This window comes from Pimephales promelas, chromosome 2, assembly GCF_988280905.1.
Source record: "Pimephales promelas chromosome 2, fPimPro1.hap1.1, whole genome shotgun sequence".
NCBI lineage: Eukaryota > Metazoa > Chordata > Actinopteri > Cypriniformes > Leuciscidae > Pimephales > Pimephales promelas.
Genome location: NC_142770.1, coordinates 46,383,556 through 46,410,030, shown reverse-complemented (window position 1 = coordinate 46,410,030; position 26,475 = coordinate 46,383,556). Strand labels below are relative to the sequence as shown.

General features: G+C 41.5%; 1 protein-coding gene across 1 annotated transcript in view; it reads left to right on the top strand.

The window, feature by feature from the left end:
* Positions 1-9,825, top strand: part of LOC148997638 (prostaglandin F2 receptor negative regulator-like) — a 54,581-nt gene extending 44,756 nt beyond the window's left edge. Inside the window, exon 5 of the mRNA XM_089120265.1 lies at positions 9,388-9,825. Coding sequence (XP_088976391.1) covers positions 9,388-9,397 — 10 coding nt within the window. The 3' untranslated portion in view covers positions 9,398-9,825. The remainder of the gene's footprint in view (positions 1-9,387) is intronic.
* Positions 9,826-26,475: the final 16,650 nt, after the last annotated feature.

Sequence of the window (26,475 nt, the reverse complement as noted above, 5' to 3'; positions counted from 1 at the left end):
CCACCTCCTGAAGTGGTTTGAGCGATTAGATTCAAATGCGTCACGAATGCGTTTCACAGGGCATTTACACCTGGTCTTTTCACGGTCATAGCTATCCGGTCAAAGAAAACGCATATAGTGGCGTTTATGTTGCATAGTGTGTTCTGTAGACTTGCTATTTATTTATTATCTTTTACAGTGTAGTGTACACAACTAACATGTCCTGTTCTGTAGACATATTATTTAGGCCTATTTATTAATGCTGTACCAGTCCAATATGACTGTCAGTTGAAATAAATCTTATGTTGTAAGAAAACTTGTTTTATTTATTAATCTTTTTTGATGCGTTTTCCAATAACTTTTGTAATTTTACATCTGTTTAAAAATATCGAAATTAATATCGATATTGCAATATTCATTATCGATATCGCAATATCACATTTTTGTCAATATCGTGCACCCCTACCTGAGAGGGAACGAGACACTGCGTTCTCCTGCCATACTTCCTGCATGCCCTGATCGACTTGCTCCAGACTTTTTCAGAAGCTGTCGTGGTCTGTATTTGGGGGTGCTATATAACTTCCTGGTCTATGATGTCACCCGCCTATGACGTCTCGCTCTTCCATTGGACTGATTATACATGTGCTTCACGACGCAATCACGCAGGGCGTTCCCACCGCATCTCAAGGCAGCGTCTCGTTCCCTTTAGGGAACCAGGGTTACATACGTAACATGAGACGTTTTCCTTTTGAGTTCCCTTTCGAGGGAACTCTACACTGCGTCGAGAATCGACACTTTGGGGACGCTCCCTTAGCGTGCGTCTCTGAAGTATGAATGAAACTAGTCCAATCCTGATTGGTGTTGCGTCATGACGTAACATGTGACGGCATTACCGGAAGCATAAAAGCAGCGCTGGCGCAACACACACCAGCTTTTGCTCTTCAGCAAGCGCTCTGTGTAAAACTGTCTCTGTCTATTTGGTGTTGTTTATCTGTTTGAAAGTGAATTATAACATGGCGAGTGAACAATTCAGTAGATGTGTACACCCCTGCCCTAGATACATCACGGGTGGGGACACACATCAGCTTTGTGTGAATTGTTTGGGAGTGCAGCATGCACAAGCAGCTCTCGAGGGGGCTGCTTGTGAACACTGTGAGGCACTATCTATGAGAATCTTCATCATCTTCAATGATGATGGTCAAGCTCGCAATCCAGGTCGTTCTCGGACCTTTCTTCGGGAGCAAGGAACACGAGTTTAACTCTCCAGCTCATGTTCCCGCATACGAGGAGTTGGCAGAGGTTGTGACGCGTGCTGTGGCCAGATTAAACATTAGCTGACCACAAGATAAGCAGGAAGATTCTCGTCAAAGTAAATTAGACGAGAGATTCCTTTAGCACAGATCACAACCTCAGCGCCGGGATTTGCCATTTTTCCCAGATCTCCATAAAGAGATGACGAGATCCTGGGAACTTCCTCTTCTGCGAGAGCCTTCTCTCGCATCTCACACAGTACATCATGCGATTATAGCAATGATGTGGGTGCGAGGGAGGTGGGGTATGGCAAGATGCTGCTGATGGAGGAAGCATTGGCGAGTTATCTTTCTCCTGAAACGGCATCTTCATTAAAAACCCGGAGCTGCCCAGCAAACCATGTAGAGAAACATCAGCATTGGTTTGCAGGGCATGTATGGCGGCTGGTCAGGCATTCATTAGCTATTTTGCGTCTCTGCATTCATTAGCTATTTTGCTGGCGTACCATCTCCTTAAAGATTTAGATGAAGGCGAGGGCCCATCACCAGCAGATGTTGCAGAACTGAGGAAGGCCACAGATTTGTCTCGACGGGCCACTAAAGAAACAGCTCGCGGCATTGGTCGTTCCATGGCAGCGATGGTGGCTACGGAGAGGCACCTATGGTTAAATCTATCTGTAATAAAAGATAGGGATAGATCTTTTCTGCTGGATGCCCCGCTTTCGCCTTCTGGCCTGTTTGGCGATGCAGTATCAACTGTCGTCGACAGGTTTCAGGAGGCAAAGAAACAAGCCGCGGCGTTCCAGTAGTATCTCCCTCGCCGCACTAAATCTTTTAGGAGGGCTGGTCCCAGTGGCCAGCCCCAGCCATCTACCAGCTCATTGTATAGGCAAGAGCAGAAAGAGAGTGTTGCCTCTAAAGCCCCTCCTCCGGGAGCTTGGCAACAGAGAAAAAGGCTCTCAGTCAAAACCTGCCACCCAGAAGGGCGACTCGAGGGCTGTCCTTCAGGCTAAGAGAGCAGGGAAGAGGTCCTAACCGAGGTGGTAGGACCTCAGAGGGCTGTCCTCCCCGCTGTGAGGCAACTGAGGTTGTTTTCACAGCGGAGCCCTCAGAAAAAAGATGCTGTCCCGCCATCTCTGGTGCTTTGGGTCACATCAATTTCCAGCGAACATCTAATGGGGTGTCCACCACAAAAAGATCAAAGACAACAAAAATTATGGTCACAAAAAATTTCTCATCCAATGCCTGCCGTTATGTCGCTTCAGGAAGTCGAGAAAAGTGTCCAGAAAATACCCGAGACCAGTCTCGAGAGACTGTTTCCCTTAGTAGAATTTATGGAAAATTGGCAAAATCTTCAGAATATTTCTATGTGGGTCCTGATTATAATAAAAAAAATGGTTACAGACTGCAGTTCGATCACAGACGGGGGGTTTGCAGGGGTAGTGCCGACTACAGTGGTGCCAGAACAGGATCGGGTTATGGAACAAGAAGTACAGACTTTTCTGGCCAAAGGGGCCATAGAAATCGTTCCTCTACCAGACATAGAGTCAGAGTTTTACAGCCGTTACTTTATAGTTCCAAAGAAGGATGGAGGAATGAGGCCGATTTTAGACTTAAGACATCTGAACTTGACTCTGAGGAGGTTCAGGTTTAAGATGATCACTATTCCCATCATAGTGAATCAAATCAGATCCGAGGATTGGTTTGTCACCATAGATCTAAAAGGCGCTTATTTTTACGTATCCATCCTTCCATGTCACAGGAGGTTCCTAGGGTTCGCTTTTGAAGGCAAAGCGTACCAATATCGGGTTCTTCAGTTCGGCCTAGCACTCTCTCCCCGAACGTTCACAAAATGTATCAGGCATGTGATTGGCTAAGGACAAAAAAGCAGGAAAATATACAGAGCCGCATCCCATCCCCCGATCATTTTGGCTGCATATTCCGATATTTTTTCCGCAAAGTGAGAACAAATATTTAGTCAAAGCCAAATATAGTCTTCACTGTGTAAATTGATTCATATTAAAGCTACTATTAAAGTTCTCAGTCAAGAGCAGTGAGTGATTTTTTTCCTTTGTGTTTTGTTGTTTTATTAACATTAAATAGATAGTTCTCCCAAAAATTGTAATTGTCATCATTTACTCTCTCAAGTTGTTTTAAACCTGAATAAGTTTCTTTCTTCTGTTGAATTTATTTGGAAGAATGTGGGTAACCAAACAGTTGATGTACCTCACTGATTTCCATAGTACATTTTTCCCTATTGAGGTCAATGGGGAGTAGCAACTGTCTGGTTACCCACATTCTTCAAAATATCTTCTTTTGTGTTCAGCACAAGAAATAAATTAGTACAGGCTTGGAACAACATTACAATGAATAAAAAATTACAGAATTTTTATTTTTGGGTCAACTATCCCTTTAAGGACAAAGGGCTGCATGTTTATTATTAGGGCTACTGTCACTTTAAGACCTGTACGTGACGCGTCTAATATACACGTGCATTTGACAAGCAGATTTTTGACAAGTGATTTCCATAATACTTTTTCCCTATGGAAGTCAATGGGGACCAGCAACTGTCTGGTTACCCACATTCTTCAAAATATCTTCTTTTGTGTTCAGCACAAGAAATAAATTAATACATGTTTGGAACAACATTACAGTAAATAAATTATAACAGATTTTTTTCATTTTTGGGTCAACTAACCCTTTAAGGACAAGCGGCTCCATGTTTATTATTAGGGCTACTGTCACTTTAAGACCTGTACGCGACACGTCTTATACACGCGCATTTGACAAGCAGATTTCTCTCAATTTTCTTGGTTTGCTTTCAGTTTAGACATAACCACATCTTCTTCTGTAAACCGTGTGTATTTGAGAGTATTAGCGAAATAACTTAGTCCAGCAACCAGGTGCTGTTAGACAAGCTTTTAGTGCATGTGTGCGTCGGGTGTTCGCGCTCAGAACAGCGCATCAGCAGTGAATAGGGTTGGGTACCGAAACTCGGTGCCAATAGGGAACTGGTTCTGACTTAAACGGTAGTAACCAGACTGAATTAGAATGAACATTTCGGTGCCTGAACATTTCGGTGTCTGTGGCATGAGACGCACACACGCAGCCTTTCGCTGACTCCCTCTCCCTCTCCGACGTGCGCACACTTTACGGTTTATTGAAGCACTGTCTGATCTGTCTTGCACGCGCGCTCTTGTTCGCTCGCTCTAGATTCCGGGAGATTTTAACTAATTTGCGATCATCCGGGAGCCGTTATCAATATACAACAGACTCCTGGAACATCTGCTGATAGCGATGAGATTAAACACACGTGAAATTTAGCCTACACGTGAAATGTTTGGCTGCATTTCACGTGTAAAATTACGCGTCAGAATAACGATTGTCTATGGATATAGAATCACCATTCGCGCCACGCTCACGTCGCTCACGTCGTTATATTATATTAGCGCACGCATCATCTGCTCCTCAGAGTTCTCTGCCGAAAAAGGAAGCTTGTCGGCTGCGCAAGATATTTGGCAGCGAACGCAGCGTCTCGTTCCCTATTCAGAGAACATGGGTTACACAGAGACGTTCTCTTTCATATGTTTACTCAAAGCTGCGTATAAGACGCAGTGGGAACGAAATATCAAACTGGCTAAGAGCTTAGCTAGTAAATGACAAGATAACTTAGCATGACTAGTTAAAGCAGACAAAACATGGAAACCTGTAGCCATGTCGATATTATATTACCCTGGTAGTAATCTCTATTAATCTCCAGGATAATTACATTGTTTAATATAATATTGTTTTATTTGATATTATTTAAATATGAACTTTTATTTTATATTGGTTTATTTATTATTACCATATGTTACTTGTATTTATATTGTAAGTTAATATTGTGTCCAGTTTGGCCCTGTAAATAAAGGGGTTTTATTATTTTTTGACAAAGTGTGTGCGGTTCCGTTTTCTTAAGGACCGTTTCAAGAACCGTTTAGGCACCGGAACCGTTTAAAAAATACTGAGTAGGTTCTGGTATCGGATAAAACCCAACCGATACCCAACCCTAGCAGTGAATGACATTTAACCGGCAAGGCTTTAAAGCACATGCAAACAATGAACTTTTGTGAACTCACTGAACTGATTTGGCCGTTCCTCTGCGTTAATATTTTATGTGAGTATTTGTCGCATTGTACACTAATGCTGTTGAGACAGAGGCATCAGAACTAAAACTGATAGAATGCATGATATTCATATTTCTACAAAAGCAGTCAGCAGCTTGCTTGCAGCAAGGATCATAGCGCAAATTTGAACTTTATCTATATATCGTCCAGCCCTACTGGGGACCTAACGGTGATGTTCTTGTAAACTGACAACGATAACACAGTAGCGCGAGAGCGACTGAGGTAAGAAATTGAGCAGGTGAACAAGCTGAACGCAAGTACGTCCTTGTTGATGCTTGGAAAGGAAGGAAGAATCTGTACGCACGTCAACCAGTTATGTTCTCATATCCTCTCCTTTTCACTCCGGCAGCCGACCCAGCCGACACCCGTCCCCCTCCCCCCTTTATTATTTTTTTTTACAGATCTGCATGATTCACGTAGGTCACATTTTCAGGTCGGAAAATCCAGAATTCTGGATTAATCTGAAAACATCACATCCCTGATGTATGGATGCAGCTCTGGCTCCAATGAGACTCCAGGGCATACGTATACTAAATTATATCGACGACTGGCTTATTTTGGCTCAGTCGTGGGAGATGGCAATTCGGCATCGAGATGTCGTCCTTGCTCATATTAAAAGTTTTGGGTTGAGACTCAACACAAAAAAGAGTGTGTTAGAAACAGTTCAGAGAACTACGTTTCTGGGGGTGGTATGGAATTGGGTTACGATGCGGGCACAGATGTCTCCCGCACGTATCGAGACAATTCTGACCATGATAACTGGGTTAAGACTAGGCCAAGCCATCACTGTAAAGCAATTTCAAAGAATGCTGGGCCTCATGGCAGCAGCATCAAACATAATACCTTTGGGCCTTCTCCACATGAGGCCCCTTCAGTGGTGGTTGAAAACCAAGGGGTTTTCCCTGAAGGGAAATCCGTTCCGTATGATCAGGGTTACGCGCAGATGCCTTCGTTCCCTAGTAATTTGGAAGAAAACTTGGTTTCTGTCCCAGGGACCAGTATTAGGAACGTCATGTTGCCGGAAAACCATTTCAACAGACGCCTCCCTTACTGGTTGGGGCACGGTAATGGACGGCCGCTTTGCCAGGGGTCTGTGGCAGGACCATCATCGCTCTTGGCATATAAATTGCCTAGAGATGTTGGCTGTGTTCAGGACTTTGAGGAGCTTCCTTCCACACATCAATGGTTACCATGTCTTGATACATTCGGACAATACATCAGTGATAGCCTATCTGAACCGACAAGGGGGACTCAGATCGCGACCTCTATCCAGACTGGCGCATCATATAATTTTATGGTCCCAAGGGAAAATATAATCCATCAGAGCAATATATATCCCAGGGGTTCAGAATCAGGGAGCAGACATCCTGTCGAGGCAGGGGCTGAGGCCCGGGGAATGGAGACTTCATCCGGAAGTAGTTAAGTTAATATGGGAGAGGTTTGGACCAATGGAAGTGGATCTGTTCGCGTCTCGAGAGACTTCCCACTGTCTACTTTGGTTCTCCCTCTCACATCCAGCCCCACTGGGGTTGGATGCCATGGTACAGCCCTGGCCGAGGCTTCGCCTGTACGCTTTTCCACCCGATCGCTCTGCTTCCGGGAGTCCTGGAGAGGGTCCGTCAGGAGGGCATCAATCTTCTTCTGATAACCCCGTTCTGGCCGGCCCGAGTATGGTTCTCAGACTTACTGTCACTTCTGATAGGTCAACTGTGGCAGATTCCTCTGAGGAGGGATCTGTTGTCTCAAGCAGAGGGCACAATATTCCACCCTTGCCCGGAGCTGTGGAAGCTGTGGGTCTGGCCCCTGAGGGGGCTCAGTACTTAGAAGCTGGGCTGTCAGAAGGAGTAGTTGAAACCATACTTATCTCTAAGGCTCCATCCACCAGGAGATTGTATGGCCTTAAAATGGAATGTTTTCTCTATTTGGTGTAGAGAACATGACATAGATCCAGTTAACTGCCAGGTGGCTTCAGTTCTGGTATTTCTTCAAGACCGCTTCTCGGCGGGTCTCTCCCCTTCCACTTTAAAAGTATACGTGGCTGCCATTGCGGCTTTCCATGCACCTTTACACGATGGGCCTTTGAGGAGGCATCAACTGGTCATAAGGTTTCTCTGTGGTACTTGGAGGATGAGACCGACAGTTAGGTCCAGGGTTCCTGCCTGGGACCTAGCAGTGGTTCTCGAAGGGTTATCCCTGGCCCCCTTCAAACCACTTCAGTCGGCTTCACCGAAGGACTTAACTTTTAAAATGGTGTTTCTCTTAGCTATTACCTCTATTAAAAGAGTGGGAGATCTTCAAGCCCTGGCAGTGACACCAGCCTACGTGGAGTTTGCCCCTGGCATGGTCAAAGCCATTTTACACCCTAAACCTGGCTATGTGCCGAAAGTGCCATCTAATGTGGCTCAGTCTACGGTTCTTCAAGCATTTCATCCTCCACCTCATGTGTCGGCAGAAGAGGAAAGACTCCATTTCCTTTGTCCTGTCAGAGCTTTAAGAGTTTACCTTGAGAGGTCCTCTTCCTGGGGGAGGTCGGACCAACTTCTCGTGTGTTTTGGGTCACCTAGAAGGGGACAACCTGCTTTATAAGCAAACTATCAGTAATTGGATAGTTCAGGCTATTACTTTAGCCTACAGGGTGCATGATCTACCTTCACCTTTGGCTATTAGGGCTCACTCTACTAGAGGTATGGCATCCTCTAGGGCAGTGTTTCCCAACCCTGTTCCTGGCGGCACACCAACACTGCGTGTATTCTTTGTCTCCCTTATCAAACACACCCGATTCAACCCATCAGCTCATAATCAGGTGGGTTAATGAGCTGATGGGTTGAATCGGGTGTGTTTGATTAGGGAGACAAAGAAAACGCGCAGTGTTGGTGTGCCGCCAGGAACAGGGTTGGGAAACGCTGCTCTAGGGCCCTTCATGAAGGAGTTCCCATTCATGAGATTTGTGAGGCAGCCAGATGGGCTTCTCCTCACACTTTCATCAGATTTTATAGTCTGCACCTCCCTAGTACGCCTGGCGCACATGTGCTTTCGTCCTAGTTGAGTGCCTATGTCAGTTTCACTCCGGGACAGGTCTATTCGTTGCGTGGCCTAGTGGGCATTCATTCCCCAAAGTGTCGATTCTCAACGCAGTGTAGAGTTCCCTCAAAAGAGAATGTCTCAGGTTATGACTATAACCCTTGTTCCCTGAGAAGGGAACGAGACACTGCGTCGTTCTGCCACGCCCCCTTTAGACCTTAGAGCGTCTTGCTTCATCACGAGACTGCTGTGTGTTGCACCAGTGCTGCTTTTATGCTTCCGATAATGCCGTCACATGTTACGTCATGACGCAACACCAATCAGAATTGGACTATTTTCATTCATACTTCAGAGACGCATGCTACAGGAGCGTCCCCAAGTGTCGATTCCCGACGCAGTGTCTCGTTCCCTTCTCAGGGAACAAGGGTTATAGTCATAACCCCAGACGTTTTCCGCGCAGAGACGACACCATTGTCAAAGCGAGCCCCATTCACGTGGATCCACAAAAACAAATAAAAATACTGTATTCTGCTTCCAGGCCAGTTGATGGCGATGAAACAATATAGACTGAACATGTAATAGGCATCTGCATGACATCATCGTCTTCAGAGATTTGCGTTTTTGTTGTTTACACAACACCATTTTGAAACCCATTTTCAAATGTTTGCATCTTCAGGTAACCAATATGCCGCTGTCGTGTAAACGAATGGCCAAAAAGTTTTATGTTTTTAGTTGAAAGCGGTGTCGTGTAAACAGCCACTTCTGTTTTAGTCAGTTCCAATTGTCTAGCATTATTTCAGTTCTCTGTGAAATGTGATTGAGGTAATAATTGGGTGTGTTTCATAACCATGCAAATAAGTATAGATGAAGCGGGGATCAAATATCTGAATATTCTCAAATTCTGAGATATTCTGAAAATTCTCAAACTAACCAGTTGTTTCACGTTCTGCTGTCTCTGTCTGTCTCCGCAGAGGAAGCTGAGTTTCGACTCGTCTCTCTTATGCCGGACTACACAGATCAACCTGATGTTCAGTACATGCAGAAAACTGAGTCCAACAGACCGTCCAAAAGCGTGCGAGACCAACACAAAAACAAATTACAAGTTAGCAAAGTTACGTAAAAGGTAGATTTTTTTATTCATGAAACAGAAACCGGTCCACTTTATGGAAATTGTGCCCTTATTATGTCTTTTATCTCACCATTTAAATAAGTAAAATTTTAATGTTGAGGTTTCTCACATGTGGTAAGTGTAAATGTAATACTGACACTTGGTTTGAATGTGTGAATATGTTGGGTATATGTGCTTTCCTCTGTCTGCCTTCTTGATCTTGTTGAAATGTATTTGAATTTTCCATTGTACCTCCACATGACCCAAGAACAATCAAATTAATAAACATATTATTGCGCAAGTCTTGCATCCAACTGAAAAGTGAGTGGGATGGGGTTTTTCAGCCCAGCGCAGTTGGTGTTCGGACATTCAATTTGTGGCCCCCTTAAGCTTCTGAGTGAGCAAGTACTTGAGAACGAGGTTGCACTTATACAGGTGACTTGAGTATGCAGATTCTCTCTGTAAGTGTTTGAACCATGCTTGTGAACGCGCAAAGTTGAATCTAGCAAGTTCAAAAGCTGTTATGAAAGATTTTTACAATTGCAAAAAGCGTTGTTTGTTTGTTTTGTCCGGGAGAGTCAGTGCTGACTTTGTTAACAGTTCCTGGATCGTGTCTGTAACGGATCACAGAGACAGATGTAAATGCAAAAGACTCTTTATTAGTGTGTACACAGACACGATGGTCAGACACAAAACACAGGTAGTCAAACTCCACAGGTGCAGGTCGAGCGATCAGTGCTGGATGGAAGGGTGACACAGGGAGCTCGGTGAGCGACTGGTGAAGGTGATCCGTGATGACTCAGTGAAGTGCTTGGTATCCAGTGCAGGTGAAGAGTCCAGACGAGGCGAAATACACAGGAAATCCACAAGCCAACACGAGCACAGGAACACACCGGGGAAAACCACAACGATCTGACAACATGCGACACCAGTTACTGAACTTATAAAGAGACAAACGGATTGAAACCAGCTAGCGCTGCTGATCAGCAGTGATCAGTGACCACGCCCACAGACACACACAAACAACAGCACGCGAGACGAGAGAGAGACAGTCAATTCATGAACAGTGACAGTCTCTGCAATCCCGATTTACTGCAGACATCCCAAGTCTCCCGGAAGTTCTGGGAGTCTCCCGCATATTGATAGCGTCTCCCTGATGCCTGCAAATTAGTTCAAATCTCCCGGGATCTAGAGCGAGACACAGATACTGCGCGCATAACATACATAGTGCGCTGCGCGTGCACTGTACAAGTTAGCCTTCCCTCCCACCCCCATAATCCTGTTACCGAAATATACCTCCCGGAAATGAATTCTTGCAGGTTGGGATAACTGTTACTGATCCCTACACAATAGAAAACAAAAAACGAGTGTAACAAATTACATCCTGTCCTGAGAACACCAGATCGTTGAAAGAAAATGCGACTGTGTCACATTAACATGCCCTTCTGTTCTCCAGAGCAATGTTAAGGATGAAGTTGGAAGAATTCCAGAGCTGGGAGAAATCTTGCGAAACTCTAACAAACTCAACAATTTGAATAGCTTTCTTGGTCACCTGTCAGGTTATCAAAGAGAAGGTGTTATAAAAATTAAATGACAGCTTACCCAGTATTTTCTCTGATGTCTCGTCATGCACTAATGTGTTGTTCCATGACATCGTCATTGGAGATGCGGCTCCATTTAGTTTTTTCGATTGCTTACACACTAAAATTAGAACTTTCCCACAATAAGCGAAACCTTACACTCAAGGAGCAAAACACCGGCCTAGATTTGCACAACTGTAAGCACATTGTCAGCTTCACACTTTTTGCAAAACATTACACACAGTGATTTGCAAAACACTAAACACACTTGTATGCATTTGACACAGAAATTTATCATGATGTAATTTCCTTTTTAAAGATGAACTGAACTGAAAAATATCGACGTTGAAAACGTGTTGTTTATGACAATTAAAAGTAAATTACACTAAACATTTTTTAAAAATATATATTAATATAGCTTTTTTAAGCAACGCAAAATTGCGCTTGTTAGCGCTGGCAGTTCCGATGACGTCACTGGCATGGTAGGACCCGCGGAGCGCCATAGACAACAGCTGTAGGTCCTGTATACACAGACGAAAATGAGCGCTTTTAACGGCATGGATTACGCATTTGAGCCCGTGAGGGACAGGCCGGTAGTGTCTGACTACCACCACATGGAGGACGATCAGTTTCAGGCTTCACTTGCAGTACAGGATCGTTTGGGGGAAAGTGACTGTGGGCGCGAGCGCTGTGGAGTATAGACACTGCACGGAGACGATCTGTTGCAGAGAGGTCAACATGGACATTTATTGATCGGCGAAAAATGCATCACCATGCACCGTTCATTTCGGATGCTGTTCGGTGAGAGAAACGTGTTGAAGGAGGCTATGCTGTCTCTAATGGATGTCCGAGCTGAGACGCTGGACCGCCCCATAAGTAGCAGGGTATTTTACGAATAGGTGACGGCTGGGCTAACTTGTTACACTTTTCTCAGATTGTTTAGATTAACAGCTTACTGGCAGTTCACTCTATGGGCGAGGGTGCATTTAAGAAGGAGAATCCCATCCTTTACAGTGAACTATACATCAGGGATCTTTTCCCCCTCACCCGAATATCAAGGATTCGAGTAACGTTAACGTGATGCATTGAACTTGTAACTTGTGTAAATAAAACATTTCGTGCATTGTCAGACGTTTCATGTACTCATTGACGAAAGTACACATCTCTAAATAGTGTGTCGCTAAAAAATCTGTTTCCTCAGCCATGTCAGCTAGCCTCAGACTGTTTACAAGCTACGGCTGTTCTGCTGGTGCGGGTAGGCAACGGAGTGGCTTACCATGCCAGTGACGTAGTCGAACGTTGAAATCCAACATGGCGGCGCCCGTGTAACAAAAACAACACTTTCAATGTACCATTTTATCCCTTTTAACAAATTATGCCTTTTTAAAAATTGTACCAATGAGAATAAATAAAATACATCTGTTATATCACCTTTTCTCAAATTTCAGTTCAGTTCATCTTTAAGGCTTTCAAATAAACACACACATGAACCAATTGGTTAAACACAGCCACCAGGTGTGCACACACACTGGTGCTTAACTGTAGACACACCAATCAGGTTTTGTCACCCCGCGGCTATAAAGACAGGAAGCAATAGCGAGTCAACACAGTTTATTTGAAACTATAACAGTAAGCGGATGTGGAGACTCGTAACGCAGGGGCCAAGATGATCAGATGCGGTGCAGACGACAGTTGGTGAAGACAAGAATCCAACACGACAACGATAATCCAAGACGAAGACCAGAACACCAGCAGGGAGAGGAATCCAGAGCCACAAGACGTACATCAAACAACGATCTGACAAGGAATATGAAACAGTGGTGAGTATATATAGGGAGGTGAAATGGATTGCAGCTGGTGATGATCAGCTGGAGTGGATTAGGTATGACATACATTCACGCCCACTACACATGTGCATTCACACAACAACACAAACACAAGACTAAAAGGAAGCAGAGAACATATCTACCGTGACAGGTTTAAGTACTATAAAAAGGCAACAGCTAAGTTCACCTGTCTTCAAAATGGACGGTGTCAGAGGAAGAGGGAGAGGAAGAGGAACACCTGGAGGAGTGATAGGACATGCACAAAGAAGAAGACAACCAAATTCAGACAGGGTGTAGGTCCTGCGGCGTGAATATATGGTGGTACGTTTTATTCACTGATGGTTGCAAAATGGAACACTTTTGTCAAAACTATTCAATGTCTTATAAAAACCTTATTTTGCTGTCATAACATGAACATAACCATCAGTGAACTCGAGTCCGTTCCAGAGCCATGTCTCAAGATGGCCGCCGACGTTCCAGAATCTCAAGATCTCAACAAATCTCTCTTTGTTTTTGGCATTTTGGATCAATTTTGCACTTCAGAATCATACATTTTTATGAAAGTCATCTTTCTGTAGCACTTACATGTTGATAATAAGATAAAGTTCAATATAGAGGTTTATGAAAAAGACTTTGGAGCTGACTCTGATTTTAATGTTCACTTGAAAAAGGGTCAGTGTAAGATAAAAAACACAGCTTAATATAGTCGATTCATATAAAATTAGTAATTAACTATATATTTTTTTTATATTTTTCTTGAAATGAATATATGAAAAAATGGTATTCAAAAAATTATTCATGTTCAAAGAGCACACCTACCTCTCTGTGTCCTGGTCCATCAAGAAAGGGAGCGGACTGTCAGAAGAAATCTTGACAATTGGTCCAGATCATAAGATCAAAGTAGGAAGCAACTACATTCAGCGTTACACAGACGGGGGGCTTCGCTTGGAACTTCCTGGAGGTGGATTTTATGGACTACTCCTCAAGAGTGCAAAGCCGTCAGACCAAGGGGAGTATGTGTGCTCAGTCCAAGAGTGGGTGAGGCGGGTAGGAGAAAGAAACTTGCAGCTTTAATTAGGGCCCGAGCACTAACAGTGCGAGGACCCTATTGAAACTGTTAGGATTATTATTATTTATTTTTTTTTTCTGCAAAGTAAGTGCCATTTTCGGGGCCGCAACATGCTCAAAAACTCACCAAATTTGGCACGCATGTCAGGACTGGTGAAACATTTCGTATTTTGTGGGTTTCGCAGATGGGCGGGGCAAAATGGCACGCTAGCGCCACCTAGAAAATTGGAAAAAATTAGCCCCTCGTCCACGTTCAACCTACATGCACGAAATTTGGTGGGGACGTGTATCATATCAAGACGCACAAAAAAGCCTCAAGAACCCATACCCTAAACTCGACAGGAGGTCCGCCATTTTGAATTTGGCGGCCATTTTTGGACGATTTACAGACTCCGTACTTTAACGAACTCCTTCTAGGGATTTAGTCGGATCGACTTAAAATTTCTGCTGTGCCTTCTAAAGGCATTGACGATGTAAAGTTGTGCTATCTGCGCGTTTTCGTCGATGGGCGTGTCCGTGGCGTCGAAGATTCGCCATGAAACAGGAAGTTGTAGTAACTTGGCTGTAAATGCCCAGATCTGCACGAAATTTTACACATTTGACAAGAGTCACGCCGTGAACAAATCTACATGCCGACATTCACCCACAGTCCTAGCGCCACCTGCTGGCAACAGGAAGTGATCTTTAACGAAGCAGCCCCCGCCGCTTGTTTGACCGACATGTACGAAATTTCTGTGGTACATCTACCATGACCAGACGCACAAAAAAGCCTCAAGAACCCATACCCTGAACTCGACAGGAAGTCCGCCATTTTGAATTCGGCGACCGATTTGGGACGATTTACACACTCCGTACTTTAACGAACTCCTCCTAGGGATTTAGTCGGATCAACTTCAAATTTCTGCTGTACCTTCTAAAGGCATTGACGATGTAAAGTTGTGCTATCTGCGCGTTTTCGTCGATGGGTGTGTCCGTGGCGGCGATGATTCGCCATGAAACAGGAAGTTGTAGTAACTTGGCTGTAAATGCCCAGATCTACACGAAATTTTACACATTTGACAAGAGTCCCGCCCTGAACAAATCTACATGCCGACATTCACCCACATACATAGCGCCACCTAGTGGCAAGAGGAAGTGACATTTAACGAAGCAGCCCCCGTCGCATGTTTGACCGACATGTACGAAATTTCTGTGGTACATCTACCATGTCCAGACGCACAGAAAAGTCTCTTGGAGCGATGCCCTGAACTCAACAGGAAGTCGGCCATTTCGAATTTTACCGCCATTTTTGGATGATTTACTCATTACGTACTTTAACTAACTCCTCCTAGGGCTTTAGTCGGATCGACTTCACATTTCTGCTGTGCCTTCTAAAGGCATTGACGATGTAAAGTTGTGCTATCTGCGCGTTTTCGTCGATGGGCGTGTCCGTGGCGTCGATGATTCGCCATGAAACAGGAAGTTGTAGTAACTTGGCTGTAAATGCCCAGATCTGCACAAAATTTTACACATTTGACAAGAGTCCCGCCCTGAACAAATCTACATGCCGACATTCACCCTAAGTCATAGTGCCACCTAGTGACAGCAGGAAGTGACCTTTAACGAAGCAGTACCCGTCGCATGTTTGACCGACATGTACGAAATTTCTGTGGTACATCTACCATGTCCAGACACACAGAAAAGTCTCTTGGAGCATTGCCTTAAACTCAACAGGAAGTCAGCCATTTCTAATTTTACCGCCATTTTGGGATGATTTACTCATTACGTACTTTAACAAACTCCACCTAGGGATTTAGTTGGATCGACATGCCCATCGACGAAAACGCACAGAGAGCACAACTTTACATCGTCAATGCCTTTAGAAGGCACAGCAGAAATTTGAAGTCGATCCAACTAAATCCCTAGGTGGAGTTCAGGAGAAACACACACCACTTCCCTCTTTTCAGCTGCACACACACATATATAATAATAATAATAATTAAAGCTGCAAGCAGCGATGGGCGGGCCCTCGCACCTGTATCGCGTCGGGGTGTGAGGCGGCATGTACGAAATTTCCATGTCCAGACGCACAGAAAAGTCTCCTGGAGCAATGCCCTAAACGCGACAGGAAGTCGCCCATTTCTAATTTTACCGCCATTTTGGGATGATTTACTCATTACGTACTTTAACGAACTCCTCCTAGGGATTTAGTTGGATCGACTTCAAATTTCTGCTGTGCCTTCTAAAGGCATTGATGATGTAAAGTTGTGCTATCTGCGCATTTTCGTCGATGGGCGTGTCCGTGGCATAGATGAATCGCCATGAAACAGGAAGTTGTAGTAACTTGGCTGTAAGTGCCCAGATCTGCACCAAATTTTACACATTTGACAAGAGTCCCGCCCTGAACAAATCTACATGCCGACATTCACCCACAGTCATAGCGCCACCTGCTGGCAACAGGAAGTGACCTTTAACGAAGCAGCCCCCTTCATGATTGACCGACATGTACGACATTTATGTGGTACATCTACCATGTCCAGACGCACATAAAAGTATCTTGAAGTGGTGCCCTAAACTCAACAGGAAGTCGGCCATTTCTAATTTTACCGCCATTTTTGGATGATTTACTCATTACGTACTTTAACAAACTCCTCCTAGGGATTTAGTCGGATCGACTTCACATTTCTGCTAAGCCTTCTAAATGCATTGATGATGTAAAGTTGTGCTATCTGCGCTTTTTCGTCGATGGGCGTGTCCGTGGCGTCGATGATTCGCCATGAAACAGGAAGTTGTACAAACCCAATTCCATAAAAGTTGGGACACTGTACAAATTGTGAATAAAAACAGAATGCAATGATGTGGAAGTTTCAAATTTCAATATTATATTTAGAATACAACATAGATGACATATCAAATGTTTAAACTGAGAAAATGCATAATTTTAAGGGAAAAATAAGTTGATTTTAAATTTCATGGCATCAACACATCTCAAAAAAGTTGGGACAAGGCCATTTTTACCACTGTGTGGCATCACCTCTTCTTTTAATAACAGTCTGCAAATGTCTGGGGACTGAGGAGACAAGTTGCTCAAGTTTAGGAATAGGAATGTTGTCCCATTCTTGTCTAATAAAGGCTTCTAGCTGCTCAACTGTCTTAGGTCTTCTTTGTTGCATCTTCCTCTTTATGATGCGCCAAATGTTTTCTATGGGTGAAAGATCTAGACTGCAGGCTGGCCATTTCAGTACCCGGATCCTTCTTCTACGCAGCCATGATGTTGTAATTGATGCAGTATGTGGTTTGGCATTGTCTTGTTGGAAAATACAAGGTCTTCCCTGAAAGAGACGATGTCTGGATGGGAGCATATGTTGTTCTAGAACTTGGATATACCTTTCAGCATTGATGGTGCCTTTCCAGATGTGTAAGCTGCCCATGCCACACGCACTCATGCAACCCCATACCATCAGAGATGCAGGCTTCTGAACTGAGCGCTGATAACAACTTGGGTTGTCCTTGTCCTCTTTAGTCCGGATGACATGGCGTCCCAGTTTTCCAAAAAGAACTTCAAATTTTGATTCGTCTGACCACAGAACAGTTTTCCACTTTGCTAGAGTCCACTTTAAATGAGCCTTGGCCCAGAGAAAACGCCTGCGCTTCTGGTTCCCGTTTAGATATGGCTTCTTTTTTGACCTATAGAGCTTTAGCCGGCAACGGTGAGTGGCACGGTGGATTGTGTTCACTGACAATGTTTTCTGGAAGTATTCTTGAGCCCATGTTGCGATTTCCATTACAGTAGCAATCCTGTGTGTGATGCAGTGCCGTCTAAGGGCCCGAAGATCACGGGCATTCAGTATGGTTTTCCGGCCTTGACCCTTATGCACAGAGATTGTTCCAGATTCTCTGAATCTTTGGATGATATTATGCAGTGTTCATGATGATAACTTCAAACTCTTTGCAATTTTTCTCTGAGAAACTCCTTTCTGATATTGCTCCACTATTTTTTGCCTCAGCATTGGGGGAATTGGTGATCCTCTGCCCATCTTGACGTCTGAGAGACACTGCCACTCTGAGAGGCTCTTTTTATACCCAATCATGTTGCCAATTGACCTAATAAGTTGCAAATTGGTCCTCCAGCTGTTCCTTATATGTACATTTAACTTTTCTGGCCTCTTATTGCTACCTGTCCCAACTTTTTTGGAATTTGTAGCTCTCATGAAATCCAAAAGGAGCCAACATTTGGCATGGCAATTCAAAATGTCTCACTTTCAACATTTGATATGTCATCTATGTTGTATTCTAAATATAATATTGAAATTTCAAACTTCCACATCATTGCATTCTGTTTTTATTCACAATTTGTACAGTGTCCCAACTTTTATGGAATTGGGTTTGTAGTAACTTGGCTGTAAATGCCCAGATCTGCAGGAAATTTTACACATTTGACAAGAGTCCCACCCTGAACAAATTTACATGCCGACATTCACCCACAGTCATAGCGCCACCTGCTGTCAACAGGAAGTGACCTTTAATGAAGCGTAGCAAGTTCACAGCCGCAACGGCTGAGCTCCAGAATATACAACGTGGCCGCCTCACACCCCGACGCGATACAGGTGCGAGGGCCCGCCCATCGCTGCTTGCAGCTTTAATTATTATTATTATTATATATGTGTGTGTGCCGCTGAAAAGAGGGAAGTGGTGTGTGTTTCTCCTGAACCAGGTTTGACACCATATCAGATTTATTACTACATGATTATCATGACCACAATAACAATATATCATCAAATCTATGGAAATATTGAAAAATAATAATAAAAATGCTATCAGTCAAATTCATCTTTACTTTGATTATTATGTGTTATTTTTGAAAAAGAAGACTCACTCCATCATATACAAAAGGAACAATTACACTTAATGCGGCCAGTTTGAAATAATGGTAACACTTAATCATAAGTATACAGTAACACAGCTCTTATAAATCATTTACAAACTATTCGTTTATAGTTAACGTATAGTATATAATAGTAGATAAGCTCTAGTTAATATATTAAGAGACTATATACAAATAGTGAGTTTTTCATTGTCACTGTAATTAACAAAGTGTTCTTGTTTAATTAGCTTGTTTAATGTAAAGAGTTAGACAATGCTGTGTTAACAGCTTATTAACCATAAATAGTGACATAATAGGAAAATCAGAAAATGTCATTAAGTGCTTTAATAGAGACATTATTCGACATTAATTACATTAGTATTAAGAGTTCCTTAAAATGTTTACAAATACATTAAGCTCTCACACACACAAACACTCACAGACACACTCTCTCTATTACACACTCTCTCTCTCTCACACACACACACACACACGCACGCACACTCTCAAACACAAACACCCACACACACGCACGCACACTCTCTCACACACAATTACTCACTCTCACACACACACACACACACACACAGACACACACACGCACGCACGCACGCGCACACAAATAGCCTATTTATATATTAATAGTGTGTGTGTATATATATATATATATATATATATATATATATATACACACACACACATATATATATATATATATATATATATATATATATATTACAATGACACTGTAAGGCGATATATAAATACTGTTTGAGGGTTCTGTAAGTAAGTCCTACAGGAATAGGATCGCTCGTACTATTGGTGGCGCTGTTTCCCTCTGAGTGCGGCCGAGAAAAACCAGAGCCAGAGAAACTACTTTGCTTCTTTTAAAGCTCCACACTAAAAGTTACAAATATTGACTTTCTGACCAAATATTAGACACTATTCAAAGGATTGCACACAATAGACACTTGTTGATTTTTCTAGAAAATCCATTTATTTAGTTTAAGAGAAACATTGCTGTGACATACCATCTTTGTCGTACTGGCGTCTCCAGTTTGTTTGTGTAAAGGACAATTTGCAGCAATGGGCTCTATGCACGATCGCTTCCGGGTTTGTCTCGAATTTGAACACAAAAAGCTAAGCACTAAAACTTTAAAACAAGACAACTTAGCCAGTCGCCCTCCTGTGGTGAATTGTGTGAATTACACTGCTGCAACTTATTTCTACAGCTGTGACTGCAGTCAGAGGAAAACTTTGAGATACAATATTTTGTAACATTTAATAAATTGTTGGTTGCCATGTGACGCAGTAAAACATCTGGCAATTCAAATTTTCTATAAATATATTTTACATCCGCGATCAGGAGCGGTTCTAGGGTGAGTGGATATCTGGGGCTTAACCCAGAGAAATCCATGTATGTGTCACGATACAAGGAATAAACTTTAAATAAAATGTTTTTTTTTTTTTAACAAGGTGAATATTTCTTGCGAATTAAAATTAAAAACCACAATGCCACGCACACCCTCTTGTTTCCTTGCTGACTCATCTCAGACATGGTTGGCAAGCTCAGCTCTATTATTGTTTTAATAAATAGCATTTACTTAACAACATGATTTTTATGAGAATAGCTAAAAAGAGGTGACTAAAGAATCTCTATAATAACAACAAAAAAATCTTGACCCATTCTTCATGCACACATTACATTTTAAAGACTAATAAGACTACCTACCTTACCTTTTGTGTGTGCGCCGCGCGTGCACGTCCTATTGACTGCTGCACAAAGTGTTTGACGATCAAAATGTATATCTGACAATCTAAAGAAAGAAATAATACTACGATTATAAGTTACAGATACCGGCTGCTGAAGCTGTTGTATCTTGTTTTAGTAATGGCTGGGGGTGTTTTAATTCCTTTTTCTTTTTTGGAAGAACTTTGATAGCATCCATTTTACTTGTTCATTACTAACTTCTTGCCCATCAACAAACACCTGGCTCCAAAATATTTAATTTCATTGGCTGGATCGTACAAGACCGCCGAGCTTCTCATCGATGGTTGGCCAGTTTACATGTCAGTCAGAAGCACTAGCCTGAGTGGGTGGTTCTTGTCGGTTGTGAATGACAATGCGTATGTTGACGGACGCTGTGATGCGAGAGTCGAGAAATATACATTTAATTAATTAAATTCTCTCAGTGATGGTGTGTACAATGCAAGGAAATAAAAACATTCGGGGCTTTACTGAAAACAGCCCCCTTAGCCCACCCCTAGCGCCGCCCCTGTCTGCGATATTCTGTTGAAAATGGAGTTTAATCGCCCTCCTGTGGTGAACTGTGTGAATTACACTGCTGAACCGTATTCAGAGCGCCAGAGGAAAACTGCACTAAACTCTGCACTTACTTTGCATTTATTTCACATTGTTTGATAAATTATTAATTTAAAGCGGCATAGTAAAAAAAATCTAGAAAAGTTTGCTTTTGTTTAATGGAAATATATTCTTATATCTGTAATATCAATTTAAAGACTCACGTCTAAACGCCCTCCTGTGGTGAATTGTGTGCATTACACTGCTGTTAATTATCTCATTTCTGTTAAAACCTTGTATTAAATTATTTGCATTGATTAAAATCCTTTGATAAATAATTGAAAACCTCTGGCAAACATGTAGTTTTAAAATGAAATATATTGTTGGATGTATAAACTAAGGGAAAAATATGAAAAATTGATTGTATCATTCTCTGTGTATTGTATACTGCCTCCCGATTTGTTAAAATAAACAAATACATTATGTAATTTTAAAAAGTCCAATGTCTTGATCGAACTGTGGTGAATTCATGTGAATTACACTCCTGTTAATTATTTCTACCTAAAAATGTCTACCTACTTCTAGTTAATTCAAGTCAAAGGAAAACTTTGCATTACATTATTTTACATTGATTTCGTGTTAAATAAATCGTTCGTTACCACATGAAACATATGACCCCTTTTTTTTTTTTTTTTATATTGAAACTTTTTTTTTTTTTTCAACTTTTACAAAAGCTTATAATGACATTTTACATGACCCCTTTTATTTATGGTATAATAATTGTACGTACTTTTAAATTTGAATTGAAAACGCCCTCCTGTGGTAAAATGTATTAATTACACCACTGAAACATTTTTTCTACAGCAGTAACTCTAGAGGAAAACTAGCTTGATTAAGAATTATTCTTATAAAGCCCCGTTGATTCAGACGTTTTAATAACAGAAAAAATATAAGCGCAACAGAATAAAAAATGAGTGTTGAATGTAACAAAATATGGACTTTAATCCACGATGTAGTATTTGTTGGCAAATGTAAAACCTAAAGATGAAGTGATTTTGGCTTATTTTAGAATGCTCTAAATTACAGTTTTTCCCCATTCATTTCTATGGGTGCCCATTTTTGACCCAAATACAAGATTAAGAAGGTTTTTTTCCACCCACTTAACATTGTAGAATTGAGCCAAAAAAAATATTGTGTGTGTCAGGAGGCAAACTTAGGAAAAACAGCCAAGTCTAGTACCGCTCAGATCAAGGGAAGTATTTTTAAAAATAAATCAAATCTATTTTGCCCACATTTGTGCAGAATACGGTTTTAGGGTTAAGACGAACATTTGTTTTTATCTGGACGCCCTCCTGTGGTGAACTGTGTGAATTACACTGCTGTCATTTTACCCATAAACATTTAAAGATTTGAGTCAGCGAAATAGATAAATCGACTCTGCAAGAATTCTGGTGTGTGTTCACGTGAAATGAAAAAAGTTCAAACGAATATTATTCTCTCCACGAGCCAAAGGTAACGTTAAGTTAGAGTATAATTTAATATTGAACCAAACATGAATGACGAGTCACGCAGGTCCTGTGCTCCTCCGCAGCGGTAAGACCAGAACCAGTATAAAATAGTCCGAATATAAACGCTTATTATAGACGAATCCGGCGAAACTACCGGAAGTAAGCGGGCGCCATTACTGAGCTGTTGCTGGGTAGCGTTCTATTGTTTTAGTTGCAACTTGCGTCCACTGGAATAAACAGCTCGATATTTACGACTGACACTAACGTTACAACGTTAGCCCTTGTATAATGTCGAGTGGGTGAACAGTTTCCGTTATAAATTGTTTCAATGGTGACAGTAAAATTTCAATTTTGAAGAGAAAACATTGTGAATACCCCGGGTCGACTGCCCCTGTCTGGTGCCGTACGGTTTACACAGATTTCCTGGGCGAGTACAAGACGCGGACATTCGCGTATAATAACAATTATTTAATGACATAAGTAAAAAATATACTAAATGTGTGATATAGTGATCAGCAAAATCTCCTCTCTTGTTATTTTTTCTATTCAATTAACATGCTATGGTCATTAAATGGCTTTCCTGAGCTGAATGTAACGTTATGTGACATAATTGTTCTCCTGCTGTTATATTGACCTCTTTCCAAGGTTTAAAAACAGTAGTTGGTCGATATTGTGTATACTTTCTAGCTGTAACGTTACCTTACCCATGCCCGTTGCAATGTAAAAATGAGATAAATAATGGACACAAATGAAAAACATGAAATTGTTTATTTGATTTCATTTATTTATTTATTGTTGCCAAATGGACAGATCTTTTTTTAGTTTCCTCGGTAGCAAACGTTAGCCTAGCTTGCTTGCCAAGCTATTTTCATAAATAATCTGTAAGATCGTTTGTACCTTCATCTGTGACTGGAGGCCAATGTCTAACATCATCAACCCAACAAGTCTGCCTGGCTGTAGCTGTCATCAAGGGTGCGTTATCACCTTATCTCCGAGGTTTGTTTACATACCGGTGCATATGTCTATGCCGGTGTAACAGCTCAGTAATGGCGTCGCCACAAGATGGCAGCCTACACAAGAACGCTCGTCGGATTCGTCTATAGGTGTACCACAGTGATTCAGGATAAGACAAAGCACGATTTGGACAACTGATACATGTACCCGCTCATTATTGAACATTTTGAACACAAAAAACTAAGCACTAAAACTGATTGAGCCATCTCTATCATCTGGTTGAGGTGTATTATGCCAAAAAAATCCACTAGATTTCACAGCGTCAATCAACAGCACTTGTCACAACACTTCTTCATGGATGTCTAACACTTCTTCTAACATGAAACAAATAAATCACCCCAGCCATGTGAACTGTTTTTGGTGAAATTTTGCATGCCAAGCATATTACATATTCCACTGTAAGAGCCTTAACTTTACAAAATGATGTTACTTGGTGCTATGAAAAAACTTTAGGATATTTTTAATCATTTTTCAAAAACATGCTCAACCAAATGGTTAATTTGGCACATAACGGTTAACCATCACCCCCCCCCCCCCCCCCCTTTTGAGAATGGACATTACAATGCACTATTAAAACTTGGTTGTAATTCAAGTATGCTTTGGAATAAAGGCCTAAGTTTAGTCTTGTTTTAAAGAAAACACTCAGCAGATTATTGCTGAAGTAAAAACACTTCAAAAAATAAAAGTATGAAAAGGTTATGGAAGTTTTAAATGTACATTAAATCAAATATACTTTACTAAATATTTTTTTCTTTTATATAAAATATATATTTTACAAAATATTTTTTCCTATAAAATTACTATAAAATCAAAGCCATATATCTAACCAAGTTGTGTTCCAAATTTGAAGTTGATATCACAAAAATTGAAGTTCTCATGAGATTTTGTTTAGGCTTATTACCAAAAATGACATACATTCCATTGAATTTAAATGTATGCATTCTGCTGTAGCAAATTAATATATTTCTGTCCAAATATCACTTCTGTTACAAAATATGGAACCTTGAGACTCAGACTCTGTTTTGTCAAGATTAGAAAAGGTTTTGATCATAATTTGAAAAAGTATGGCAAAGTATGTGTTGAATTCCAGTACCATTTATTACCATTAAAAGGTTTGTTTTTACTTACAATTATTTTTTTCCAACACTTTTTCATAAAAAAAAACACCCTCAATGACATCATCGTCATAAACCGACAGTCTGTAGTGGTTGATCTGGAATACACATTTTATGGTAAAAAATTCTTCCATGTAGTTCTGTTCACAACCTTTGGCGAACGGTCCTCTCACTTTAGAAATCCTGACAACATCGCTGACTTTGAAATTAAATGCAGGCTTCTCTGTCTGTATCACCATACAAGTTTTGAAACACTTGAACCTCATTTGTGTTTTATGGCACAATATGGCTGCCGTCACATCATCCAAGGGGATGCTGCATACTGGTGGTGGTTGAGGAGATTACCCTCTCTATGTAAAGCGCTTTGAGTGCTGAGAAAATCGCTATATGAATGTAATGAATTATTATTATTTACTCTGTCTGTAACGGTCACCAGCTGGATTGCCCTTTTGAGTCAGCAGAGGGCACTCCAGATAAGACTATTATCACTCACAAACTACAGTTCCCAGAACTCACTGCCCGGACTCATCATCACTGATTACATTCACCTGTACCTCATTCACTGATTGCATTCACCAAAAATCATAAACATGGTCTTGTTAGATTCAGGGCGTCATGCCGAATCGACTGATATCCAATTTTCCCAGTTCGGCCATTTTTAATTATGTGATAAAAAGCTGTATTTTTGAACGCATGAACGAATTGTTACGAAACTCGGTATGGGTCATCAGTACCCTGCCCTGAAGGAGCCTGAGAAGTTTCGAAACAGCGCCATCTAGTGGTAAAATAAATTTTTCAAATGTTTTTAACTCTGGCTGTAGTTGACTTATTTTGCACTATAACATAACATGCTATACTTAACGAATGCATTGGTGTAACATTACGAAACTCAGTTTGTGCCATCAGCACAAAATTTCTAATAATGCTTATAACTTTTGAATAAATCTGCATATTTTAATGCGACTGGTCTGAAGGTTGTAAAAGGTTGTTTTTGTATATACGCCACCTATTGGTCGAAAGTGATAATCCATTTAATCACATTTTTAGATAATTGTACGTGATTTTTCAGCCATTTTGCCTAAATTCATCTTTAAATGTCTTCAATTGCTATTTGCTGCAGTTGATCTGACACATGTTGGCATGTTTTGTCGTCTGATTGTGCTTGGCCCCGTTAATTGCTACTTGCAGCTATATTTAAAGTTTAACTTGCAATCCGACAATCTTGCTCACCAAGAAGCAGGGCCGGCGCGAGGCATAAGAGAACCAAGCGGCTCCCAATCTATTTTCACTTTGTTATTACTATCATTTAGTATAACAACCAACTTTCCATTTAAACTGAGACTTACAGTGGTAACTTCCGTCTGAAGACTGATCTCAGTTTGACCACCAGCTGTCCCGAGGAGAAACATGAGGCGAATATTTGCCTCATAACCTTCATAAACCTGTTTAATGAGAACTGAGAGATTATAGTTCAGCACAATGAATGAACAGTTATAACTTACCTCAAGGCTCCAGCTAAGGAATTTCACCTTAAATATACTTGCATTTACTTAACCTCTAAGTTCAATCAAGGAGGATTTCAGAATAAATGAACATTATGTAAACTGGAGGGAGTTTGTCAGCTGGCCAATCTGGAGGATTTATGAGATACTGGATAACTTGTAGAGCGCATTATCAACACAAGGAAGACACAGG